A 22,591-nucleotide genomic window follows, 5' to 3' on the forward strand; every position below is an offset into this window, starting at 1 on the left:
GAACAATGTTAATGTCAAATTATATTTTTAATAACAAGCAGAAATCTTTTCCTTGTTACAGAAACCGAAGTCAGAAAAGTACTGAAGTCAAGATAATTCCTTAACAAAAGGCACTAAGATAAAGGTAGTTCTGTCAAAATATAGTTCTCGATTATTGTTTTGCCCCCAACTTACTCAACCTAACCACTACGTTGTTGCTAAGAAATAAGAAGATATTGGAGTCCTTTTGTACATAAAATGTCCTATGAATATATCCATCATTTTTTCAGGTCTAATTAATTAAATCATATAGTTTTTTGATCCATCTCCTCAAGTTTGGAAACAATGACTGAACATATATTTGCAGATCCTTTGACAGGATCTAATCGAGAACTTACCATCCAGTTAGTGATTCGCCTTTTGGTTTCACCATGTATTTATAAATCCTACCAGTTAATTCCCAAGTATTTCCTTTTGTATGTGGAGAAAGTTCTTTGGGTCTTACTGATTAACGCTTTCAAGCTTTTGGTCACAAATGATATTATGTAAGTGGAGACTGGAGACTGAGGTGATTTTGTCCATTTTGAGTATTTTGAAAGGAAAAGTCTTCGATTTACCACTAGTGCGTGATTATATGTGATTGCTTGTCACGAATTATTATCAGAAAAACAAGTGGTTTTCTATATTATTATGCTTCCGTGATGTTAAGAATTCCTTTTCTTCTTTTAATACTCCTTTTCTACAAGGTATTCCTCTCAGGTATTGAGAATGCTTGATGTAGATATTCGTATTTTTTTTGTTTTTTGTTCAAGCTTTTAATATCTTTTTCCTTTCTGTTGATTTTTCTTATCTTTATCCAATATTTACAATAACTTTTAATTAGATTCAATACATTTTAACAATTAATCATTAGCATTTATATTTCTGGCCAAGTTATAAGATTATACTGCTAGTTTGTCCTGTGTTAGTCCTTTGGTTGTAGAGTATTACATCTCTATCTTACGATTCAGAGCTGTATGTGGAGCATAGTTCATGCTTCTGACCCAAGGTAACTGATGCAAATGAAAGCAAATATCAATGAGTTTTGAGGTTTGAATAGAAAGAAATAACATTTGTTTAAAATATAATCAATTTATTCAGTTAACTTTAAAGTGTTTCCTATCAACATATAACTCACTATTAACAAGATATTTAACCAACATTCTAAGTAACAATTTAAGAATATAATAAATCAAAATACAACTGAAAATAATCACCAAAGCGACATCTATCAAGTAATACTGAATTACCCCTAGATGTCTTGCTGGTGATTGAAGATGCTTCGCCCCTCTATGCCTCAAAACGTACTCCGTCCAGTACACAGCTCGTTGAAGAGGAGTTTCCGATTGATCCATAAGCAGATACTGTCTTCTCTTTACTTCTTCCCTGTATTTAGGATCGTGGATCACCTTTCTAATAGCCCAGAGGAGTTTTTCAGCTGTTAACGTGGAGAGATCTAATTTGATGGCATAACCATCGGTTACGGCTTTGGCTGCGTTTGAATCGTGATCACAAAAAACTGGCAGAGATACTATCGGAACTCCATGGTAGACCGTCTCGAACATACTTAGAAGACCTCCATGAGTTACGAACGCTCTCAAATTTGGGTGACCTAAAAATATATTATTAATTATCAATAGCAGCATTAAAAATTGGAAAAAAAGTCAAAAGACAATTATAATTCCAAATCAGTGTCGTCTGTGAAGTCGACGTGTCTAAAAAGCTCACCTAATATGTCTTGTTGCGGTAACCACCTCCCTAATTTGACGTTGCTTGGCATATCAACAACATCGTCTTCTGATTCATATTTCCATAAGACTCTCTGTGGTAAATTCTTGAAAACCATAATGAGCAGTTGTCTCAAATATATTGGCATATTTACGGCTTTCACCGAAGAACCCATGCTGAAGTAGATGAAACCAGCATCTCCAGCACCTCTAATGAATTCCTCGAGATCCTATAAATAATCAGAAATAATGAAAATAAAAATTTCATTTGCACTTGTATTGAATTCAATCAATATTAGTAAGAAATTAAATTACATCAATTACGTGAATTACATATTCAACGGGTTATGTCGCATAAGTACATAAAGAAAGGAGAATTTAATAAAAGAACTTCATAGTATGTTAGCAAGACTAAACTGTGCCAAATTGTGCTATAAAAGAAAATTGAATTAGCTGAAATTCAATCGGCATATCTGATGAGACAATAGATTTTTCTTACATTTTTCATTCGAACATCGTCGCGTGATTCATCATTTTCTTATAACTAAACGCGTTTTTATTCCAAAGCGTTTAAATTATTACGGAAACACAGTTCTAAACCTGACAAATTAGAAAGGATACGTGGAATAATTAATTTCCAGATCGTGTAGAAATGGTATTTGATTCAAATCAACAATTATTTTTTTGTTAATTTTCGTCATAAGTTCAAAGATTTCTTGATTGTTTCATCTGCTTTTCCTCAAGTGTTTTAGAAGCCAGAAAATAATGACTATATTGATTGAAGGAATAGGAAATATTGAAATGGAAGTGATTACTTGTAAAACTATAGTTTGTAAACAAGCAGAGCAAAACGTTAATGGAATAAAATTCGAAGACGAGATACTGAAAACAGTTACCTATTAATATCTGAAGCTATTTTGACACAAAAAGGGAATATAGAGGCAGACATAACAAATAGAGAAAATGAATCCGCGGGACTGTTTCCCACACGAAATAATATCCCATAAGATAAATTTCTTCAATTTATTATTTCTCAAACCAAATTCATATGTTTTTGTTTGAAATAGTATCTATTTAAAAAAAACATCGAAACGACAAATTTTTTTCTGTTTTATAAACTAATCTTCAATGAAAAGAGCCCTAAAAGGATATTTTGTGCATAACTCTGTGTCTCATTGTTCTACTTCTAAAGTACTTGAACTTTTTCCAAAAGAAGTTATTTTTTAGTAGATTTTTGGCCTAAGCTGAAATTGGCCAGGACATTCGCAGAATATAGGCTCTGCTCAAATGCTTGCTCTCAAAGTCTCCAGTTGTCTTTCTTCAATATATCTATCGTCTTAAACTGGTATTTGAGGATCAATGACCTGTCAGAAAGCTGACCACCATTTTAACATCTCGAGTAATTTTTCGGGCTTTCTAGCGGAACTTTTTGGATTGTGACATCCGATATGGCTTCAGCGGTACTTTAGTATAAAATATGGAGTAATAGTTCACAATGCTTTCTGCTTCCTTATTACCTAATATTACCTAATATACCCTTAGGGTTACTTTTTTCCCAATAACTAGAGCTTTTAGAGTTTGTTCACACTCCCAAACTAATTTAAACGTACTGCAATAACATTAAAGGCAAAAAGACAAAACCATACCGTGATCTATTGATTTGGTAGTAAAGATTATCCAAAAGTCATCAAAAAAGATCACGAAGCCAAGATGAACACTGTTGAAATGAAAAACCTAAAAATAACAACAGGGAAAACTATGTGTAAGATATGAAAGATGAAACAAACAATAAAACAAGAAACAATAATAAGAAAAATAAAAAGAAAACAGATAATTGGGTGTGACTCCTAGAATACACTTACAAGAAAAGTGATGAAGTGAATAGTATCAAGAAGGAAGTAAATAGATCAAAGGGAAATAAGAGAGGTAAAACAAAAATTGAAAATGAAAGATCGGCAAAAGGTGTAAAAGAAAAGAGATTGAGTGAATACGTAGAAAGAGAAGGTAAAAAGGCGTTTTATGTTACCTTTATCATAACTTCTGATTAAGATGATTATTGTTTTAATATTAATATCATTTCGTATTTTGCTTCTATCGAAAAAATGACACATTAGAAAGTAATTTTTGATTGTTTCTTGTTAGTACTCACTTCCGGAAGCGGATTCGCTTTTTTACAATGAATACATGCAATTTCCGCAACATTCGGTAAATACGGCCGAGGATACGTCATCGGTGCATAACCATTTTGTAGAATGAAGCTGACATTTTGCGACATTTCGTATATACGTGGAACATCTTGACCAAAATGTTTCCTGATTATATCTTGCAGTGACCATCTAATCTAAAAAATTGAAAATTCGTTATTATTGAAATTTACATACCATAACGATCATCACATGAACTCATTTCTCTATTACTCTTTACGATTACTTGGTATAAAGGAAGTTCAAAGGTATATATCGAGAAACATCGAATAGGTTATAGTTCTAATGGAAACTTACCAACACCGAATGGACAGTATTAGCCAGCAAATGCATCAAAGTGTTCGTGGTTCTCTGATAGAGATTCATATTATCCGTATAAGCCAAAGACAAAAACGGCGTTACGGCGTAAGGTGTGGGATTTCCGGCAATGGATAGAGATCCTGTGTAAAAGCCTACGGTATTAATGTACATAAAAGGAACGTTGAAATGATGGACGAATCCCAAAGCACATTCCGGATACGCTCCATCTAGTATGAGTAAATCAAAGTGATGTTTTTCTTCGAGAAAATCTTGAGTTTCGGGATCTGATAACAAAACATCACAAACCTAAAACACAGATATATTTATAATGAGTAATTTTAATAAAATAACTTTGTTTTCAATAGAGATACACGAAATTAAATATGTACATGGTGACCAAATGAGATTCTCGGTCGTATATCAGGAAGCGTCAATAGTAGAACTGTTGAAAAAACAAATTTGTATGTCTACCGATAGATGATTTGATATAATGAAAAAAAGTCGAACTATTCAAAAATAAATTTAATTAATGATATTTGTAATTTATATTATCTCTTAAATTCTCCAATGGATTTGTATACAATGCGTCTATATGTATGGAATAAATGGAATAGGTCGTTTTTTATTCTTGAATTGACAATTTACGGTATAAATATATTATCCCACTCCAGCATCCTCTTTGAATTACAAGCAGCCTCTCGAAAATTTTGAACAAGAAAGGGGGTCGTGTGACATCTTGTTGGAAAGGAATTTTAGTTCAGTAATATAAAGTTTTTCCAATTTTGATGCAATTATAACTGATAAAATTGAATTTTAAGATGTTAAATTTTGTTAATGTCTATATCACAAAAGTTTACGTAAATTGAAGATAAAAATTTCACATAATATATAGAATGCACTTTACAATTGAATCAAAAATGTGACGACCATTCACTTTTTGACAATAACCGATGCGATTTTGGAGTTCTTGTACAACATTTTGTATGACCTCGGGGGCTATTTTTATAATTATCCAACTTTCAAATCAGCAATATTATCTGATCTATTAAAATATACTCCATACTTTAGATAGCCTCATAAGAAGTAATCGAAAGGATTCAAATCGGGGGATCTAGCCGGGCATTCGATCGTTCCACTTCGTCCAATCCACCTATTGGGATAAACTTCGTTTAAATAATTCGTAACTGCATGTGCAAAAGGCGGTGGATTTCCGTCTTGTTGGAAGAAAATAGATCTCTCCAATTATATGATTAGCATTAGGAAAAAGTACTATGAACACTAAGAAGTTAATCTGGTTAAACCCCATCATTAACTATGCCTTGAAAAAAATAAGGGCCATTTTATTGTTAATGATACCAGCCGTAACGTTCACTTTTTTAGAATATTCAATGTGAGCTTCACACATCCAGTGAAGATTTTATCTGCAATATCTACAATTCTCTTTGTTAACCGTTTCATTTAAATGAAACGTCGCTTTATCAGAAAAAACTATCCTATTTATGAACTGCAAATTTGCCTTTATTTAGTTCATCATAAATTCTCTGAACCATTTGAATTTTTTAAGAGTGGTTTTTTCTTATTGATTTACGTACATCATTGTCGGCGACAAGTTTTCAAGTTGTCTTATGTGGATTTTCCTCAATTTCTAGATGTACGTCGAACTTTTTTCATCAGTTGATTGAACATTTCAACCTGGTTTTGCAATTTTTTTTATGTGTCCAGTTTCACGAAACTTTTTTCCAATTTTGCTAGCTGGACACTGCGTAACGTGTTGGCCACGGTATTTATTATTAAAAATTGGACAAACCTCCTTTTGAGCTCTAATTTTATTATCACAATTCATCATAAGTAAACTGTCTATTCTTTGAGTCTCGGACAAATGAGCTTTAATCAACACATTGAGACCCAACCAAACTTGATAAAATTTTCACTGAGCCCAAAAAACTCTTACACTATATGGGGTGAGGATCTAAGAAGAAATAAAAGAAAAAATTCATTTGAAATAAAAAGTTTACCGCTAAAACTTTTCCTATGGAACGATGATTTATACTTTTATGTAAAGTACACGAAAATGTGCGATGTGTTTTGGAAAATATTATATGAGATCAAGAACATTCAAATATTATTCGAATTATGTTGGAAAAAACAACATGAAGACTAATTGTTTTATAATGGAGTTGAAGATCATGCAAAACAATCAAATGGAACAAGTGTAAGGTGATGTCATATTGATGTCTTAAACTTTAACTTTAAATACCTTAATGACCGCAGCTTATTAGATTCATATCAATTGTTTATTTGGCTTTTTCACTAATATTTTAGTATCTTCAAAGATTTTTTCATGATGTTTAGCAGAACAGATACTGAAATACCTCATTATTTCTATAGTACATTTCAATAGACCAGATAATATTGTTGATTTAAAAGTCAGATAACGGAATAGATTAACAAAATAACCCCTCGTGGTCATACAAAATGTTCCTCCATTTGGAATCCACTGTCTTGACTATTTTTTTGTATCCTATTGCAACTACAATTATTACACGATGGAAAACACTTTTTTCTAGGATTGTGAAGCAGAAAGTAAGCATCCAAATTAGCTCGAACAGGTCTCTGGTCGGTAATCTTCATGTAGCAAAATATTTAGAAATGTTTGTGCAGCAGATAATAGCAAATATCCTATTGGCTGCGACAAATATATTTTCGTTCTCGAAACCTTCATTTTGAAAAACGATATTAGACTTCAATATTTGTTACTTAAGTTTTAATAATTTACCATTTACGTGGTCGTTCTCTTTCAATTAACTAGTAAAAAAATTGCTATCATTGTCTACGACTTTTTGTAATACACACACTTTTTTATGTATTAGAGAAACGAAGTACTAGAATTCTTTTTCAACAACTTTACTTCATACTTTTATTTGAATAGACGTAAATACGACGCAAACAAAAGAAAACTATTCCCCAGAGACAGGTAAAAAACAACAAAAGTTCTACGAAGGAGCTGTTTTATTTAAAAAAAAAGATGTAGCTATTGTCAACTGTTTTTTTCCAGTCAATTATCTGTTAAACTGGAAAAGTGAATAGCACCCAATGCGAATAACTTTTTTGTGATCCATTTATGATAATTTCAAGATAATAAACTGGGTGATTCATTATTATTGGTATGTTTTGCTTAAGAAATATTTTAATCAAACTTTAGGGTTAGTTCATTCACATATTACGATATAGTATATTCGATGATCCAATAAGGTTATACTAAAATTTAGGAAAATTTCAAATGAAAATGTTTAAAAATTCTTTTCTGCTTCACAATATTCCACATTTCCCAAACAAACAATCTTTGTGATTTTGATTGAAAAATATGACGTAAAAATTTTCTTGTATGATTTGTAGTTTTTAGTACAAATTAAAATATTAGAAAAATTAAAACAAATCATTATGTCTGAATAAACGATCTAAATGTCTTTCTAGTGATGTATCAAACGTATTTCCTATTTCAAAATAAAGGGTTGGTAAATGATAGATATCTAGTCTTACGAATATCGGTTCTTATTGTAATTATATCTTAATAATTATAGAAAAACACTGTTTTATCAAATAATTATTGAGGAAAACAAACATATTACCTCAGTGGCATACCTAACCATATCTTGAGGAGGTACCGGTTCCTCCCCTCGCATTCTCGCACCTACTAGGTCCCAGTTGGTGAAGTTTCTCACGTAAAACACTACACTGACTGGTGTTATTTCCTCCAGGCCTCTCATATGAAAATCGGCAGAAAAAGCGTTTATGAAAGTGATATTATGCCCACGTGGAATGAGTCCTTTCGCCAATTCCCAAAAAGGAATTTTATGAGATTTGGTTCCTCCCATCGTGATCATCAGTATATTCGCGCAGGTACACAAGTTAATTACAGCCAAACATGCTGTTATTATTGACAGGCGTGACCCACACATTGCTGTAACAACAAAAAATCAGGTGAAAAGACGAAATTATCGGTATTACCTTTGATTTGAATAACCAAAACATGCTGATAACTATAAACAATATAAATGACGTTTAATCAATCTCTGGAAATATTAAATCCGAATTATTGCATCAAAATTTCTCAGTACTGACCTGTCTATCTGTACTTATTTTGAATCAGAATAAATAAAATACAAAGATTTCATTTTTTGGCTGGATATCATATTTCTCCTACGTTAGTACTATGTCGATTGAAAACTATATTACGATAGATACTGAATCAGTTTTTTCAATTTTTTTTGTTTAAAAATATCAAACAATGTAACGAAAGTTTATATTAATTCAGTATTTGAATTACGTATAGTATAAATAGTGTTGCCTATACTGAAACTATATTTAAAAATAGAAAGGTAATAAATATTCTGAGTATTAAATTAATGATTTTGACATTATATCAAATTTATTTTCAACAGATATCAACTTATTTGAATGACTATACAGAGTGTACTTATGCTAGGATAAAGTTCGAAATATCGATCATTTTCAGAAATATTAAATAATTGAGGGTTGCATAACTCCACTAGAAACCAAACATTGTGATTTTTAAATAATTATCCCTGTTTATATAACCGAAATAGAATTTTTTCCAAATTATTTTTATATATTATATTATTATATATTAATATATTTTTTGAAATCTAAAAAAGTATGAACTTTGGATGTAAAAAAATTATTTTATTTGTCAAATTTTCGATATAGTTGCAAGTTTTTGTTGTTTCTCTCTGGACGATATTGTTGATATAATTATAAATAAAAAATATATTTATTTTTTAATAATATAAAAATGAAAAAAAAAATTAGGTCCCACCGAGATTCGAACTCGGATCGCTGGATTCAAAGTCCAGAGTGCTAACCATTACACCATGGAACCTCATATTTTAATTCAATCAACATCTTTTCAAAAATGATTTTGGGATATCAAATTAAAATAAAATAACAAATGATAAATATAGTATACAACTAAAAACTATTAGTAACATATCTAATATATTTTCAATTCACAATTTATTCTCGATTCGATACAGTTAATCTAAATACACCTCGTATAAATAGGTGATTTATATCAAGGTAACAAGAATCGTAAGTAGGTGAAATGTATCTCATAACAAAATTGGAAAAACACAAAGAAGAAAGTTTAAGTCAGTAAATCTGTTACGATGTGACGTCGAATAGTAGTTATGTAATCCTATCAAATGTAACTAGAATGACCAACTTCTCAGTGGTACTTTATTATCAGAAACGTACCGGGTGATGTAATAATTGTTGACAACGAGTTCTCTCACGTAAGAGATACTTAAGACCTGTTCTCATTAAGCAATATTATGGAATAAAAATTAAGATGTGTATAGATTCGTGGAATAATTGTCTATATTATTTTCAATTTTCACGATTTGAATGCAAATATATTAAATATACTATTTTGGGGTGAAATATAAGGATATTTATGTTGTATGTCGCACGGCCGCGAGTAAAAGGGGCAAAAAGGGCAGATGGCACAGGGCATCAGGCACAGGGGGGCCTCACAAAAGGTCTGATTTATTTATTTATAAATTTTATCAGGTCACATACTCCCAAAAAATCTGAGAAATTTTAAACCACTAAACCAACTCAACAGAAATTCTTGTGTTGTTGAAAATAGTTCAGATATTTTTTTAACAAGTACTATAAGCAATAGTCATAAAATTTAAAAACTAATTAGTATTGGAAATTGATAGTTCAAGTTCATGTACCAAAATCTATATAATTTATAAAATGAACCAAAATTTCCTTAAAATCACTCAATAAAATCGTATGACTAACTTAGAAAAACACATTTTTTGCCAAAAATCAATTTTAATAATCATTGTGTTCAAGTGCAATACAATTATTCCAACGCTTCTCTTACTTCTCGATTCCGTGCTTGTAGAAGGATTTGTCTTTTGTGACAAATAGACTTCAGTTTCAGCAATTACTTAGCCGCGAGCATTTTTTGTATCAATTAATAGCCAGTAGTCACTGGAGGCTAATTCTGGACTATACAGTGGTTGAGGAAGCAGTTCGAAGTGTAATTCGTTTAATTTAATCATCGACTTGTAAATTGATGCATTGTCTTGATGAAACAGTGGTTTTTTTTTCGCCGTTTTTCTTTTACCTTCTAAAGTCCAACAACTCTGATCCAACAATACTGAAGCCACAACCTTCCCAGCTGAATGTTGTTCCTTTGAACACTTCGGACGTGGGTCACCGGCTGCAGTCCACTCAGTTGATAAACGTTTTGATTCCGGAGTGAAGTGATGGATCCATTGTCACATATCGACGAAAAAAATCTGATTTATTACGTGTAAACATGGCCAACCAAACACTGCTCTGAATCATCAACACGTTGTTGTTTTCGATCGACTGTGAGTAAACGCGGCATCCACTTTGAAAAAAGCTTTCTCATAGTCAAATGTTCATGCGTAAATGTGAACACACTGCCTTTTGATATCTTTATGGGCTCAGTTATCTCATGGAATTTCAATTTACGATTTGACATATCCAATTTGTGGATATGTCAATTATTTGATGTTTTCTGGAGTAACCACCTAAATTGGACGACCAGAACGTGTACCATCATCGGTCTCTGTACGACAACGTTTAGATTCAGCAAACCAATAACAAATTATTGTTTTCGATGGAGCAGAGTCCGGATAACACTTTTAAAGTCATTGCTGAGCTTGCACAATATTTTCTCCTCATCATGAGGTAATTATAAATTAAGACACGGAATTCGTTTGAACCCAATTTTTCAACAATAAAAAAGTAGCTTAAATGGCAGTCACTCTTTTCTTACTAATCGAAATTTCCTGAAATTTACTCATAGTCTTTTGAAAGTTAGTACTCCATTAACGTCATATGGATTTAACAACGGCAGCGTCATCTGTGTGTCGGTCACACAAATTATTAAGTGATGTAATATTTCGAACAAAGCTCTGTATTAAGTGATGAGTGAAAGTAATAAAGATTTGTTCTTTTTTTGAAAATTTTCATACTATATCACATTTTTTTAGTTTTCTAGACTTGGTCTAGAGATGTTTCAGTTGCTAACTAGTCTATCTAACTTTTTTGGAGGCACAATTACGAACTTTTAAACAGAGTCGATTTGGAATTAAGTTACCCATATACGAAAAATAATCTTCATTGATACAAAAGGATCTTCTCGTATCTTTGTTTTGAAGGTTGAATTTTTTGTTTACACGGTTCATAACATGTATTAATAATTTTAAGTATCATTTTAATCAATAAAATTGTAACCCTATATGGTAACAAAGGATTTTACAAAGACACGTGTTGTAGAACAACGGAAAATTTAATTATTAAGTAAGTTTGTTGAATACCATATGGCTTGAGTATTGTTTTAATAATATAAGTGACGATGGACTAAGAATCTTCTGACTTCTGACTTTCCATCAAGAGCTGAAGCAAATGGCACCTCTAGCTCTGTATCGCATATCCCCAGTATGTTTTTTTCTACGTTTTATCGTGCCCTCCTATTTTTCTCAGAATTCCTTTCAGTGTTCAGCCTTCCATACCGTATAATAGCAAGGACCATACATAATATTTTGTGAATCTTATTCTGAGGTTGAGGTCAAAGTCAGAGTTCATGAACACGTTTTTGAATTAAATGAATTAACTTGCTGCTTTTTCTATTCGGCACTCATGACCAGTTTTCACATAACCAAGTTATCAGATCGTTAAATTTTTTACACGTTTTACGTGTTTTTCTCTTTTTAATGTGTATATTGATACCCATAAGCCCACTGAATATTCCGACTATATCTGAGAGCCTTTGGAGGTCTTTCATTTTATCTGCTATCAGGACCCCGTAATGGAAATATCGTATACTGTAGATCCATGTGCTTTAACTTTGATACCTAATTGTTGAGCATCGAGGGTTTCTTGTAAGATGTCTTCTGAATAAAGGTTAAACCGGAGTGGAGAGAGGACACCTCTAAGGATTTTTGGGCCGTCGAAAGTTCGTTTTCAACTCTAACTGCAATTGATTGGTTCCAACTTGGAAAAGTTTACAAACGTATGATTCTATTTTAAGGATTGTCGATTTAATAATTTTTTTAAACTAATGAAATAACTGTTTTTAGAATATTTTTAAATGGGGGATGTGTATTGATAGATTTAAAGGCGTTGGAGATACATGGATTAAGAGAAAAGTTTTGAACTGACGTGAAATGTTTATATAACTAACTTAATGACCATTTGGTACTATTCCTGTGATAAGGTTTAGGATATATCTAGATATTTCGCACATTTTTTTTGTAACAGCTTCGAACCTTCTTTATATTTTTAGTAATTTCTGAAAAGTTTTTTGACATTATGGTTAGTTCTGGGCATTTTGAGCAATTTCTCAACGGTTTGTTGATATTTTCCACATTTTTAGCAATTTTCTAGTTTGCTTACGCTTTTATTTGTTTTAAAGATATTGAGGAAATTCTCAATAATTTACTGATATTTTGAACGGTTTGTTGCAGCTTTGCTAACGTTTCGGATACTTCTAAATATTTTGTATGATCCGTTTATAACCTTTCTAGGAATTTTCAACTGCAGTTTGAAAACGTTCTGGCTTTTTTAAGATTTATTCCAGCTTTGGTACAGTTTTGCACATTTGCAAAGATTTTACACACTATTTTTTATAACTTTCGGATTTTTTTTTAATTTTGAGTGATGTCTGAAAAATTTTAAAATGGTTGATCGCTTTTGCATTTCTCAACAGTTGATTCTTGTTTGGATCAGATTTTGTCTGAATATTTTGTGGATCTTTCTGGAAATTTTGAATAATTCCTCAACAGTATAAATAACTCATTTCAACTGTAATGAATTTTTTATAGACAATTTTTTTGTTGCATTTTGGGATTTCAGAATGCAACCTTAAACTTTTCATAACAAATAACTCTGGTGAAATTTTGATATTTGTAGATTAATTTCCTTAAATTGAGATGATTATTTCAATGTTCAAAGTTTTCATAAGTTTGTTTAATTACTGCTAAACATTTAAGACTTTCGTAACGTTCTATATGTTTCTGGAAGTTTCAAAAAAAACATTGAAAGTTTGAGGTAATCGTAGGTATTTTTCACTATATATCAAATTGATAACATTGTTCTAGATGTTTATGGAAACTTTGATGAATATCTCAAATTGTTGAGAATTTATTGGATGTATCTGAAAGATTTGAGAGTTTAAAGTAATTTGTGGAAACATTGGTAATGTTCTAGATATCACATCAATGTCTTGGAAGTTTCTGGCACTCTCTGTAGACATTCGAGCATCATATGACTCTTCCGACAAAATTCTGAATAGTCAACTTTATCTTATACTTGGACTAAGATATCTAACATCTAACAATCATTTAGATGATGTGATATCAACTTTTGTCTTCTCAAAGCTCACGTCTGTTAAATATGAATTTTCAAAAATACCTCATCTAAATAGAAAAAATTACCTCAAAGTAAAATTTATTCTAAACATATGAAATATATAAAACATCAAATGTAACAGCTTCAGAAGTGAGTATTTGTGCAAAAAATATAGAACGTTGAATGGTTCTTCATAACCATAACAACGATGCCGTTTATTATGCAGGAATGGCTACTTTTTGTATTAGTATGATAAATATCAATCAATAGTATTGGACAACCTAGAATTGCAAGAGTTCACAAATGGTGAATCAGATTCTTTAAACTTTTGAAACGACTACCACTATTACTTGCTAAATAGCAAAAGCTGTCTATCTCAATTTACAGACATGGCTTTGTACCAAGACATATAAGCTGAAAATGATTGGATGAAAAATAATTTCTTCGGAAAATGTCCTTTAAGTAATAAGAAAGTGTATAATTCAAATATCATTGTGGTACTTAGTTCATATTCTAATGTTATTAAAGCTGCTATACAGCGTTGGTTTAGACGGTTATCCTCATGGTAGTGGTCCTCAAGATCACTTGAATACAATCTCCTGAATATTTGATATCCCTCGGTAATATTCGAGATTACTTTGGAAATAAAACATCACTCAATTAGTCATGTGACTGACAAACGGATTGCAGTGCCATTGTCAAATCCATATGACTTTTGTGAAGTACCAATTTTCAATAGACTATTTGAAAGAATTTCATAATGTTTCGATTAGTCAGAAAAAAAATAAAAGCCATTTGAGTGAAGCTACTTTTGTTATTTCCAAAACAATGGATTCAAAAGAATTCAGTGTATTAATTTATTATTGTTTCTTGATGAAAAAATATACCGTACAAACTCTAGCTATGGCTTCAAAAAAAAATGTTATCCTGACTCTGCTCCATCGCAAAGTCCTAATTGTTATGTTTTGATAAATTTAAACGTGGTCGTAAAGACACCGTTCATGATGAAAGTTCTGGTCTTCCAATTGAGGTGGTTACTCCAAAAAGCATCGAAAAAGTCCACAAATTGATAATATCTAATCGTAAAATTCATTTGCGTGAGATATCTAGGCCGTAAAGAAATCAGAAGGCACTGTGCTTACAATTATGCATGAAATTTTGACTATGAGAAAGCTTTTTTCAAAGTGGGTTCCGCGTTCACTCACAGATGATCGAAAACAAACACGTGATGAAGATTTAGAACCGTGTCTGGATATGTTATGTTTCCCTCCGAAATCAAAACAATTATTATCTGAATAGACTGCAGCCTGTGAACCACGTCAGAAGCGTCCAAAAGTATATCAGTAAGCTGGGAAGGTTGTATCTTCCAAAGGACAGGCAATCAATAGTGAATACAATATAGAGTTGTTGGATCGGTTAAATATAACAATAAAAGAAAAATGACCTTATAAACCCAAGAAAAAACCATATTTTCACCAAGACAATGTACCGATTCATAAGTAGATTGCACCGATTCATAAGTAGATGCCAACGATGGTTAACTGAAAGAATTACACTTCGAATTGCTTCCTAATCCACATTATAGTCCATATCTGGCCCCCAGTGAATACTGGCCATTCGTTAATCTTAAATAAATGCTCACCGGTAAGAAATTCAGCTCAAATGAAGAAGAAATTACTAAAACTGAAGCATATTTTGAAGCAAAAGACAAATCCTTCTACAAGCACGGCGTTGAGAAGTTAGAAAAGAGTTGGAATGATTGTATTGCTGTTGCAAGAGATTAAATTGATGATTAAAAAATAGATTTTTGGCAAAAAATTTTTTTTAGTCACACAACTTTTTGAGTGATACACGATATAATTTGATTATATGATCAACACATTTCTAAAACAAGCTAGTGTCTTTCAGACAAAGAATTTCCATGTAATTTTTTATGGTGTGTGTATTTGAATATGTTACAACGATTACCGTATATGGATAGCAGTAATAGTTTCCTGGTAGGTGGTAGATGACTTTTTCATTAAAATTATTTCGTTTGTTGATTACGTGAAGGTATTTTTATTTGTTTCATTAAAATATCGTCAATAACGATGAGAAGAAACAATTTTAGTGGTTTATTAAACAAACTGAATAGAAATTCTTTAAGATGCAATGAAGTCTATGAAAAATGTTATTTTCACCCATGTTATAGAAAATGCCATTTTTAAAAATTAACGCACGACTTTAATTTGTCGCCATTTCAACGGTGAGGCGAGTTTAGTGTAAGTAAAAATATACGTTAGAATAACATGTCTCAATTATTAAATAATATTTCAAAAAGAATTGAAGCCTGGCACCTGTGAAGAGATTAATTAAAAATTTCCTGGAGACAGGATCTGTTGGAACCTTAATTTCGGTGTTACGGACAAGAATTTCAAAAACTCTAAATAAATCTAATCACTAAATAAATGAAAATGGAAAATCACTAAATATCTGCGTCTCCATGCTTACAAACACAACAACTAAAGCCTAAGGACCATGCACAGAGATAAGAGTTTGTTGAATGGATTATTGAGCATCATCAAACGTATGCTGATTTTTGTGCAAAATTCTAAGCCTCGAAGCACATTTTTACCTTGACGGTTTTGATAATCGCCATAACTGCCGCTTTTCCGGTTCCCAGAACCCACATGGGATTGTCAAAAAACAAATTCACCCACAACGTGTGCATTTTTGACTGAAGACATAATTGGACCATACTTTTTTGAAAATGAGGTTGATGTTCGTTAATATAGTTCTTTTCGCTGAAATTGGATAATATTGATGTGGTAATTATAACAAAACGGTGCCACATTCCCATAAAAATCTTCTACTGTATGAGATCTTTCCTGGTCGTGTACTTTCTTGTTTCTGTGATCAAATTCGGCTCCCTAAATCGTGTGATTTGTCACGCGTGCATCAAGTGAGAAGATTTAACGTTGCATAAAGACGAAATTCAGGCACATATATGAATGTGCCAAAATTATAATCAAGAGATTGAAAATTGTGTTTTATATTTATTTCAAATCTGGCCTCAATTATAAGATATCTTAGGGAAAAAAATCTTACAAATGGAGTTGTAGAAAGCAACTTATAGAAACTAATAAAAGAGATATTGAGGAAAATTAATGTTATTGTGTACGTAATCATGAAAATACATCACTAAGGTTTATATGCAACTTATGTTTTGATAAAATTATATTTATGATTACCCCATACGCTCTATTATTAAGTAATCCAATACTTTCTTGATATTTACTTTTATGTAATTTATTATGGAAACATAAAACTTATCAATAAAATAGTTAATGTTCTATAATGTATAACATCCATAAGCTAAATTGGTTTTATTCAATCTCAGCTCTACCTTAAGAGTTTCAAATTTACCTATTTTCCCTTAATATATAGGGTATCATTAATAATGCCCAATGTTTCATTCTATATTTGATATCTCATGAAAATATTTCCATATTTTCATAAGTTCTGCATTTTAGGTATAAGGATTGTCAATTATGATCTTAGTTTAGCATTTGGTTTAATAAACTACCCTGTATATAACCGTAAAAGTAAATATGTTCAGTCGATTGAGTTAAATTAAACTTTTACCAATTTCATAATGCTGATGTTCGGTAGTTTAGATTACATCATGAATATAATGGGAAAAAAATTATGTTTATATTATAGTTATGTAAGCTTGTAGTGATATTCGATTTTTTTCATAACCGATCTACATAGTCTGTTTTCGAGAATACTTTCGATTTCCGACAAACATAACTGATGAAAAATGTATACACAAACTGCAATTGGTACAGACGATCGTAAAGCTCAATTTTTGGACTTTTTCGTAGATAAACGCCTTATTAATTTATATCTAAACTTGTATATTGGAAATTTATTTACGGAATTTCAAATTGTAGTTTGTATATCTACTTTGAAACGAATTGATACTAAGAGAGAAACTTTTGGATTACAAAGCGCAGTTTGTATCGTAGTTTTTCAAAATATACCACCCAGAAGTACCTGGCTTAACAAAGAAAATTGAAATCATATTTATTTCTCAACGTTATCACCTTTTAGCTTCCTGAACTTTTCCCAGTGATGTTCGATAATTTTGATAACATTCCCATAATGAGAATGGTCAATGTCCTCAAAATAGCCATTAACTGCCGGACATCACCTCTTTAGTGTTGGAAAATCCGAACCAACTTTTCAAGTCTGAGAACAAAAAATAATGCATGAAGTGGAAATTCAATATTTAATTCGTTGATGTTAGCCATTGCAATAACGGATGTATGAGCTAATGTATGGAACAACACTTTCTTCTGAGCCAAATGTGACCGTTTTTAGATTTCTTCACGAAAACATCTTTCTGTGAAACTTTGCCAAACACATGAAAGGAAACATCTCCACGACGCTGATTTTGTTCGTTTGTAAGCAAACGCGGCACCTATCTTGCGTCTAGCTTTTTCATCCTGTTAATATGCGATGTACTGCATTTTTTGAAATGCCTACTACATCTGCTAGCTCCGCACATTCAGTCGAAGATCACCCGGTACCTCTTTGTGAATTTTCTTCAACATTGCTGGAGTCGTCACCTCATTTGATCGACCATTGCGATGTTGTGTGCAGGTCGTACGGCCTCTATTAAACTTTGCTACCTGGTATTTCACTGTTGATAACGAAGAAGCTGTTTCACCCAGGGTAGAATCTTGTGAATCTTTTATATTCGTTGGGCTAATGCCTTTCAAATCAAAGTATAGTATCATATAACGATGACCAATTTTTCTATGTTTACAAACTTACTGGAAACGTTCGCTATTGATGGCTTCCAAACAAGGACTAAACAACGTGACGTCTTCAAACTTAAACCGTATGCTGTATAGATTGTGTACTTTCTAATACAGTGGTATTTTTCAAGCAACTACCGCCATATCTAGATCAGACCAGGTACCTGTAGGACCATCCTCATATTTAGAATATAGAACTCAATATAAGTTGAAACTATATTTGAGCATGTTTTGATAATTTGAATTGTGAAGAAGGACCACATTTATGTGAAAAATCTATTTTTCATCAGTACAACGCATTTCTATAATATTTAAAGCTAAAATTTACGATTTGCGCTTCGATGTGGTTAACCACCTACTATAATCACCAGATCTGGCTTCAAGCGACTTTTTCATGTTTCTCAACCTTCATCTTAACATTAGTATTCAAGTTTTTTGACGAAAAGGGGGAAAATATTTTCCTAAGCAGTTAAAAAAGTTAAATCATCGCTAAAATAAGTTTATACAAAAATAGAAGTATGGATATCTTTAGACAAGCATCGTATTTCAGGTAATTATGAATATTATCAGTCAGTGACTGTATTGAAATAATTCCAGACGCTTTTGCCCTTATAGAAATTCTTCATTCCACCTCAGTAGGTATCGTATATCAAAATTCTCTGTCGATCTTATAAGGGTTCGTTCGACGATTTGAAATAAATGGAAATCTTTCAGAACTTGCTTGATATTCAATCTCAAACTAATCAAATTTCAAGGTTACATTTACAGATTCGCCTTTTGGCGCCTCTACTGACCTTTTATTATTCAATAACTTAGTTTACAATTATTTCAATTACATTTTCATCAATAAAACTTAATTAATGGAGAAGTAAGAGTTTGTGTGAAATCCTTGATTGTTTTCAGGTCAAAGAATTGTTGAGGCATTATCATATAATATAGTTCCATTAGAAACCAAATACATATTTTGAACAAAATTTGCGATTATTTTACATTTATTCACCTAGGCTACATCCTACTCATCCTATAAGAAAATTAATCACTGCTACGGTGACGATTCTAGTTTTTATCATATACTTAGTCGATATAACCTATAGAAATTCAATTAAAAGTTATTATTTCATCGAATCGTTCTTGTAAATTCCACAAATTATATTAGAAGAAGCGATAGTTTCGACGAAGTTGGATATGAAGATTCTGAAATTTACAATTTGGATAGTCAACTACTATATTCAAAATGGTAAGAATCGATAAAAAATTATCCTACAGAAATTTTTAAATAATAATTAACAATGTTTAAAAATTTCGTGACGATTCTTAAAAGCAAGTTTTACCATAATTTCTTGGGACTTTAAAATTTGATTTTATTTAGCTTAAGAGAGATCAAACAGCATATCAAGAAATACGATTCCATTCACACAAAATTAAATTATTACGCTTTGTTTTTCAGGCATAAATTTGTATTTTCGTGTTGGAGGGTAATTGACTAATAATAAGACCCTTAAATTAATTTAATCGAGAGACTTTAACCCCTTCTTTTGTTTCTTTTAGAATTTACAACAGAATCAAATAAAACAATAAATTTTTTAGAGTTCCAGTTGATATGAAAGAGTGAAACACGAATTAATCTTACTTCAATCAGGAGATTATCGATTAATTCACCACTTTTTTAAATTTTTTTCGTCAGTCAAAGTATTGTTTGATCAACTTTCTCAAGTAAAACACACACTCTTTCATTTCCTGTTTCGTTGTTAATAATTATTACAACTATGTATGAAGTAACAATATTTCTCAATTTGGTTCGTAACGTAACATTTTTACATGATTTGATGATTACATCGTTGAAATTGTTTATCAAATATGGTAAAGGGTGAAAAATTGATAAAATAATTATATACCACGAGCTAGAATGATTTTTACTAAAGCTACAAATACAAGTCGTATTTCCTTCTATCCTATAAGGTAAATTTCACTACGTAACTAATTTCTTATGAACAGTTGTCCACTTTTCTATCTGGAACCTAATTTTTTTATTCTTCTCCTTCTTTTTGGATCTTAACCTAACATAACCTAACCTATTAAAATTTTTCGGTTCTTCCTATAACCTATTCTTTTTCTGATGTTCAAAACTTGTGGTCCTTTTTTATTTTGGGTATTTAACTTTTCCATACTTTGTAATTGGCCCCACAATGTTTTCTGCTTTTATCTTTCTTCGTTAATAACTAAGATTCATAATTATACATGAGTCTTTCCACATCCTGGACTTTCTGCAAGGAGTGGAATTCATTAATTAAGAGCAGCAATGAATACTGATCATTCCCAGTATGTGGAAGACGTGGTACGCCTTCAGTTTGTTGTACAGCTTCAAGATAAAATGGAATAACTAGGAAGATCACACTTTTAGCACGACGGACTGAAAACCAGCGTACAAACAGAGCCTTTTTTTTATTTTATGTTTTACTCTAGAAGCCAGAATTTTAATTTTCTGATTTCTACTTCGTTAACTCCACTGTTGCTGATTGAAATTGATTGAAATAAAAAAAATATGAGAGAAAATAATTTTTCATTCAGACGAATATGGAGGACAGAAGAAGAATATTAGAGAATAAATTGGACTAACTACTCAGATTTGTACAATATATCAGACGATTTTATGTGCTAGGGAACGCAATACGCAAATTTTGCTACGTAGAGAATCCAGATTCTCTCGAAAACTATGGAGCTCAGAGCATTATTCTTGGTGGCTAATTACATAGATCTAGAAAGAATGTCATTGAGAAAGCAGCTATGAATACTGAGCATTTCCAGTAGTTGTGGTGATGTCAGTTAGAGGTATGAATTTTTTGTATAGTTAAATTTAAATAAAATGGAATATGAGGGATAAATCTACAATTGGAATACCGAGTAGAAGTCAACCTCGGAAGAGTATGAGGAGAAAAGGAAGATATCAAAGAACGAATAGGCGAGAAACCTACGATGGAATAAATAATAGGAAGGAATAGGAGAATGGTCACAACACTAATATTAGTTTTTATGATATATCCATACCATTTTCATAATAAATTCATTAATTTTAGTAATGAAAATGAACTTTTTCTGTTGATGAATTGAAAAAAATGATAAATCATAACTAGAAATTTCAATTGGTTAATAGTCATGATAAAATATATTTTGATTTGATATAAATCAGATTCTTTAACGCCAAATAAATATTTTGTCAAATTTATTTTGATTTTTGATCTAAAGACGTTATTGTATCATTTTAAGATCATTATTTACTTTCATATCACCACTTTCTAACCCAAGCGAATTCGTTATTGATAAATAAATTGAACATTATTATGGGATTCCCACCAAAACAACAATAAAATCATGGAAAGTCTTCAACCAGGTCAAATTTTAAACTTACTTTTACTTGTCGAGGTTCAGTTTAAGTTAAGACTCCAAATTCAAATCACTTCAAAAACTATTAGTACATATTTTTTTGTACATTTCATAATTCAATCACTTTGCACAAGATCTTAATCCGCGGCGTTTGATAACCGTTAAGAGAATTACAAGTAAATTACGAGAGAATGATTAGTCGTGGAGTGTTAAGTGAGTACTAGAACCATAGTGAATGCTTCGAAAGTAGGAGAAATGGTGGGTACCCTAGCGTGATATCAAACCGTGTAGAACCTACTTCGATATAATTTTGCAGTTGTAGATATTATGAATGTTGATGTTTCATCTGCTTCACTGTGTCAAGTTTCGTAGTATGCAGTAATCGAGAACTTTCGTTTTTTTTTGAATGTCAACATCAGTAACCAGAATAAAAAATAAGAATGAAAATAAGATTACGTATTGTTTTTACTGTGTACTGCAACTTATTTATTGTAATTTTGCAAATAGACGTTTATACGAAGAATTGTAATGCTATTTTCAAAATCAACGACGAATTGTGATATTAGACCCCATTTTCAACATGCTTATATTAGCTTCAACTGTATGTGATTATTTGTTTGTGAGCTTGTCTGTTCTTAACTTTTCTTTGGACTTAGAGCAAGTTGCTTATTAAGTAAAAATTTTTTTCGACAAAGGACTCGAACCTACGATCTCCGTGCTGGAAACTAAGCACTTCTAC

At 31.4% G+C, this 22,591-nt stretch overlaps 1 protein-coding gene and 1 non-coding gene across 2 annotated transcripts; both read right to left on the reverse strand.

Annotated features, from left to right (window-relative positions):
* Positions 1-1,090: 1,090 nt before the first annotated feature.
* On the reverse strand, positions 1,091-22,158 carry LOC130441303 (UDP-glucosyltransferase 2). Its single transcript, XM_056774920.1, has 6 exons — positions 21,878-22,158; positions 7,879-8,210; positions 4,247-4,555; positions 3,895-4,086; positions 1,747-1,975; positions 1,091-1,630 (listed from the first exon to the last, which is right to left on the reverse strand). The coding sequence occupies exons 2-6, from the start codon at positions 8,206-8,208 to the stop codon at positions 1,116-1,118; spliced, it is 1,575 nt and encodes a 524-aa protein (XP_056630898.1). The 5' UTR covers positions 8,209-8,210; positions 21,878-22,158; the 3' UTR covers positions 1,091-1,115.
* On the reverse strand, positions 9,078-9,149 carry Trnaq-uug (transfer RNA glutamine (anticodon UUG)). Its single transcript has one exon. It is a non-coding gene; the product is annotated as a tRNA-Gln (tRNA).
* Positions 22,159-22,591: the final 433 nt, after the last annotated feature.

Source organism: Diorhabda sublineata, chromosome 3 (assembly GCF_026230105.1).
Source record: "Diorhabda sublineata isolate icDioSubl1.1 chromosome 3, icDioSubl1.1, whole genome shotgun sequence".
Classification (NCBI taxonomy): domain Eukaryota; kingdom Metazoa; phylum Arthropoda; class Insecta; order Coleoptera; family Chrysomelidae; genus Diorhabda; species Diorhabda sublineata.

Bases quoted from the DNA above. Each gene is read 5' to 3' on its own strand.
- LOC130441303 (XM_056774920.1), bottom strand. From the start codon at position 8,208: ATGTGTGGGTCACGCCTGTCAATAATAACAGCATGTTTGGCTGTAATT. The intron at 4,556-7,878 runs GTAATATGTTTG...TCTGTGTTTTAG, and splicing joins TGGTTAGGTATGCCACTGAG to GTTTGTGATGTTTTGTTATC. The intron at 4,087-4,246 runs GTAAGTTTCCAT...TCAATTTTTTAG, and splicing joins ATACTGTCCATTCGGTGTTG to ATTAGATGGTCACTGCAAGA.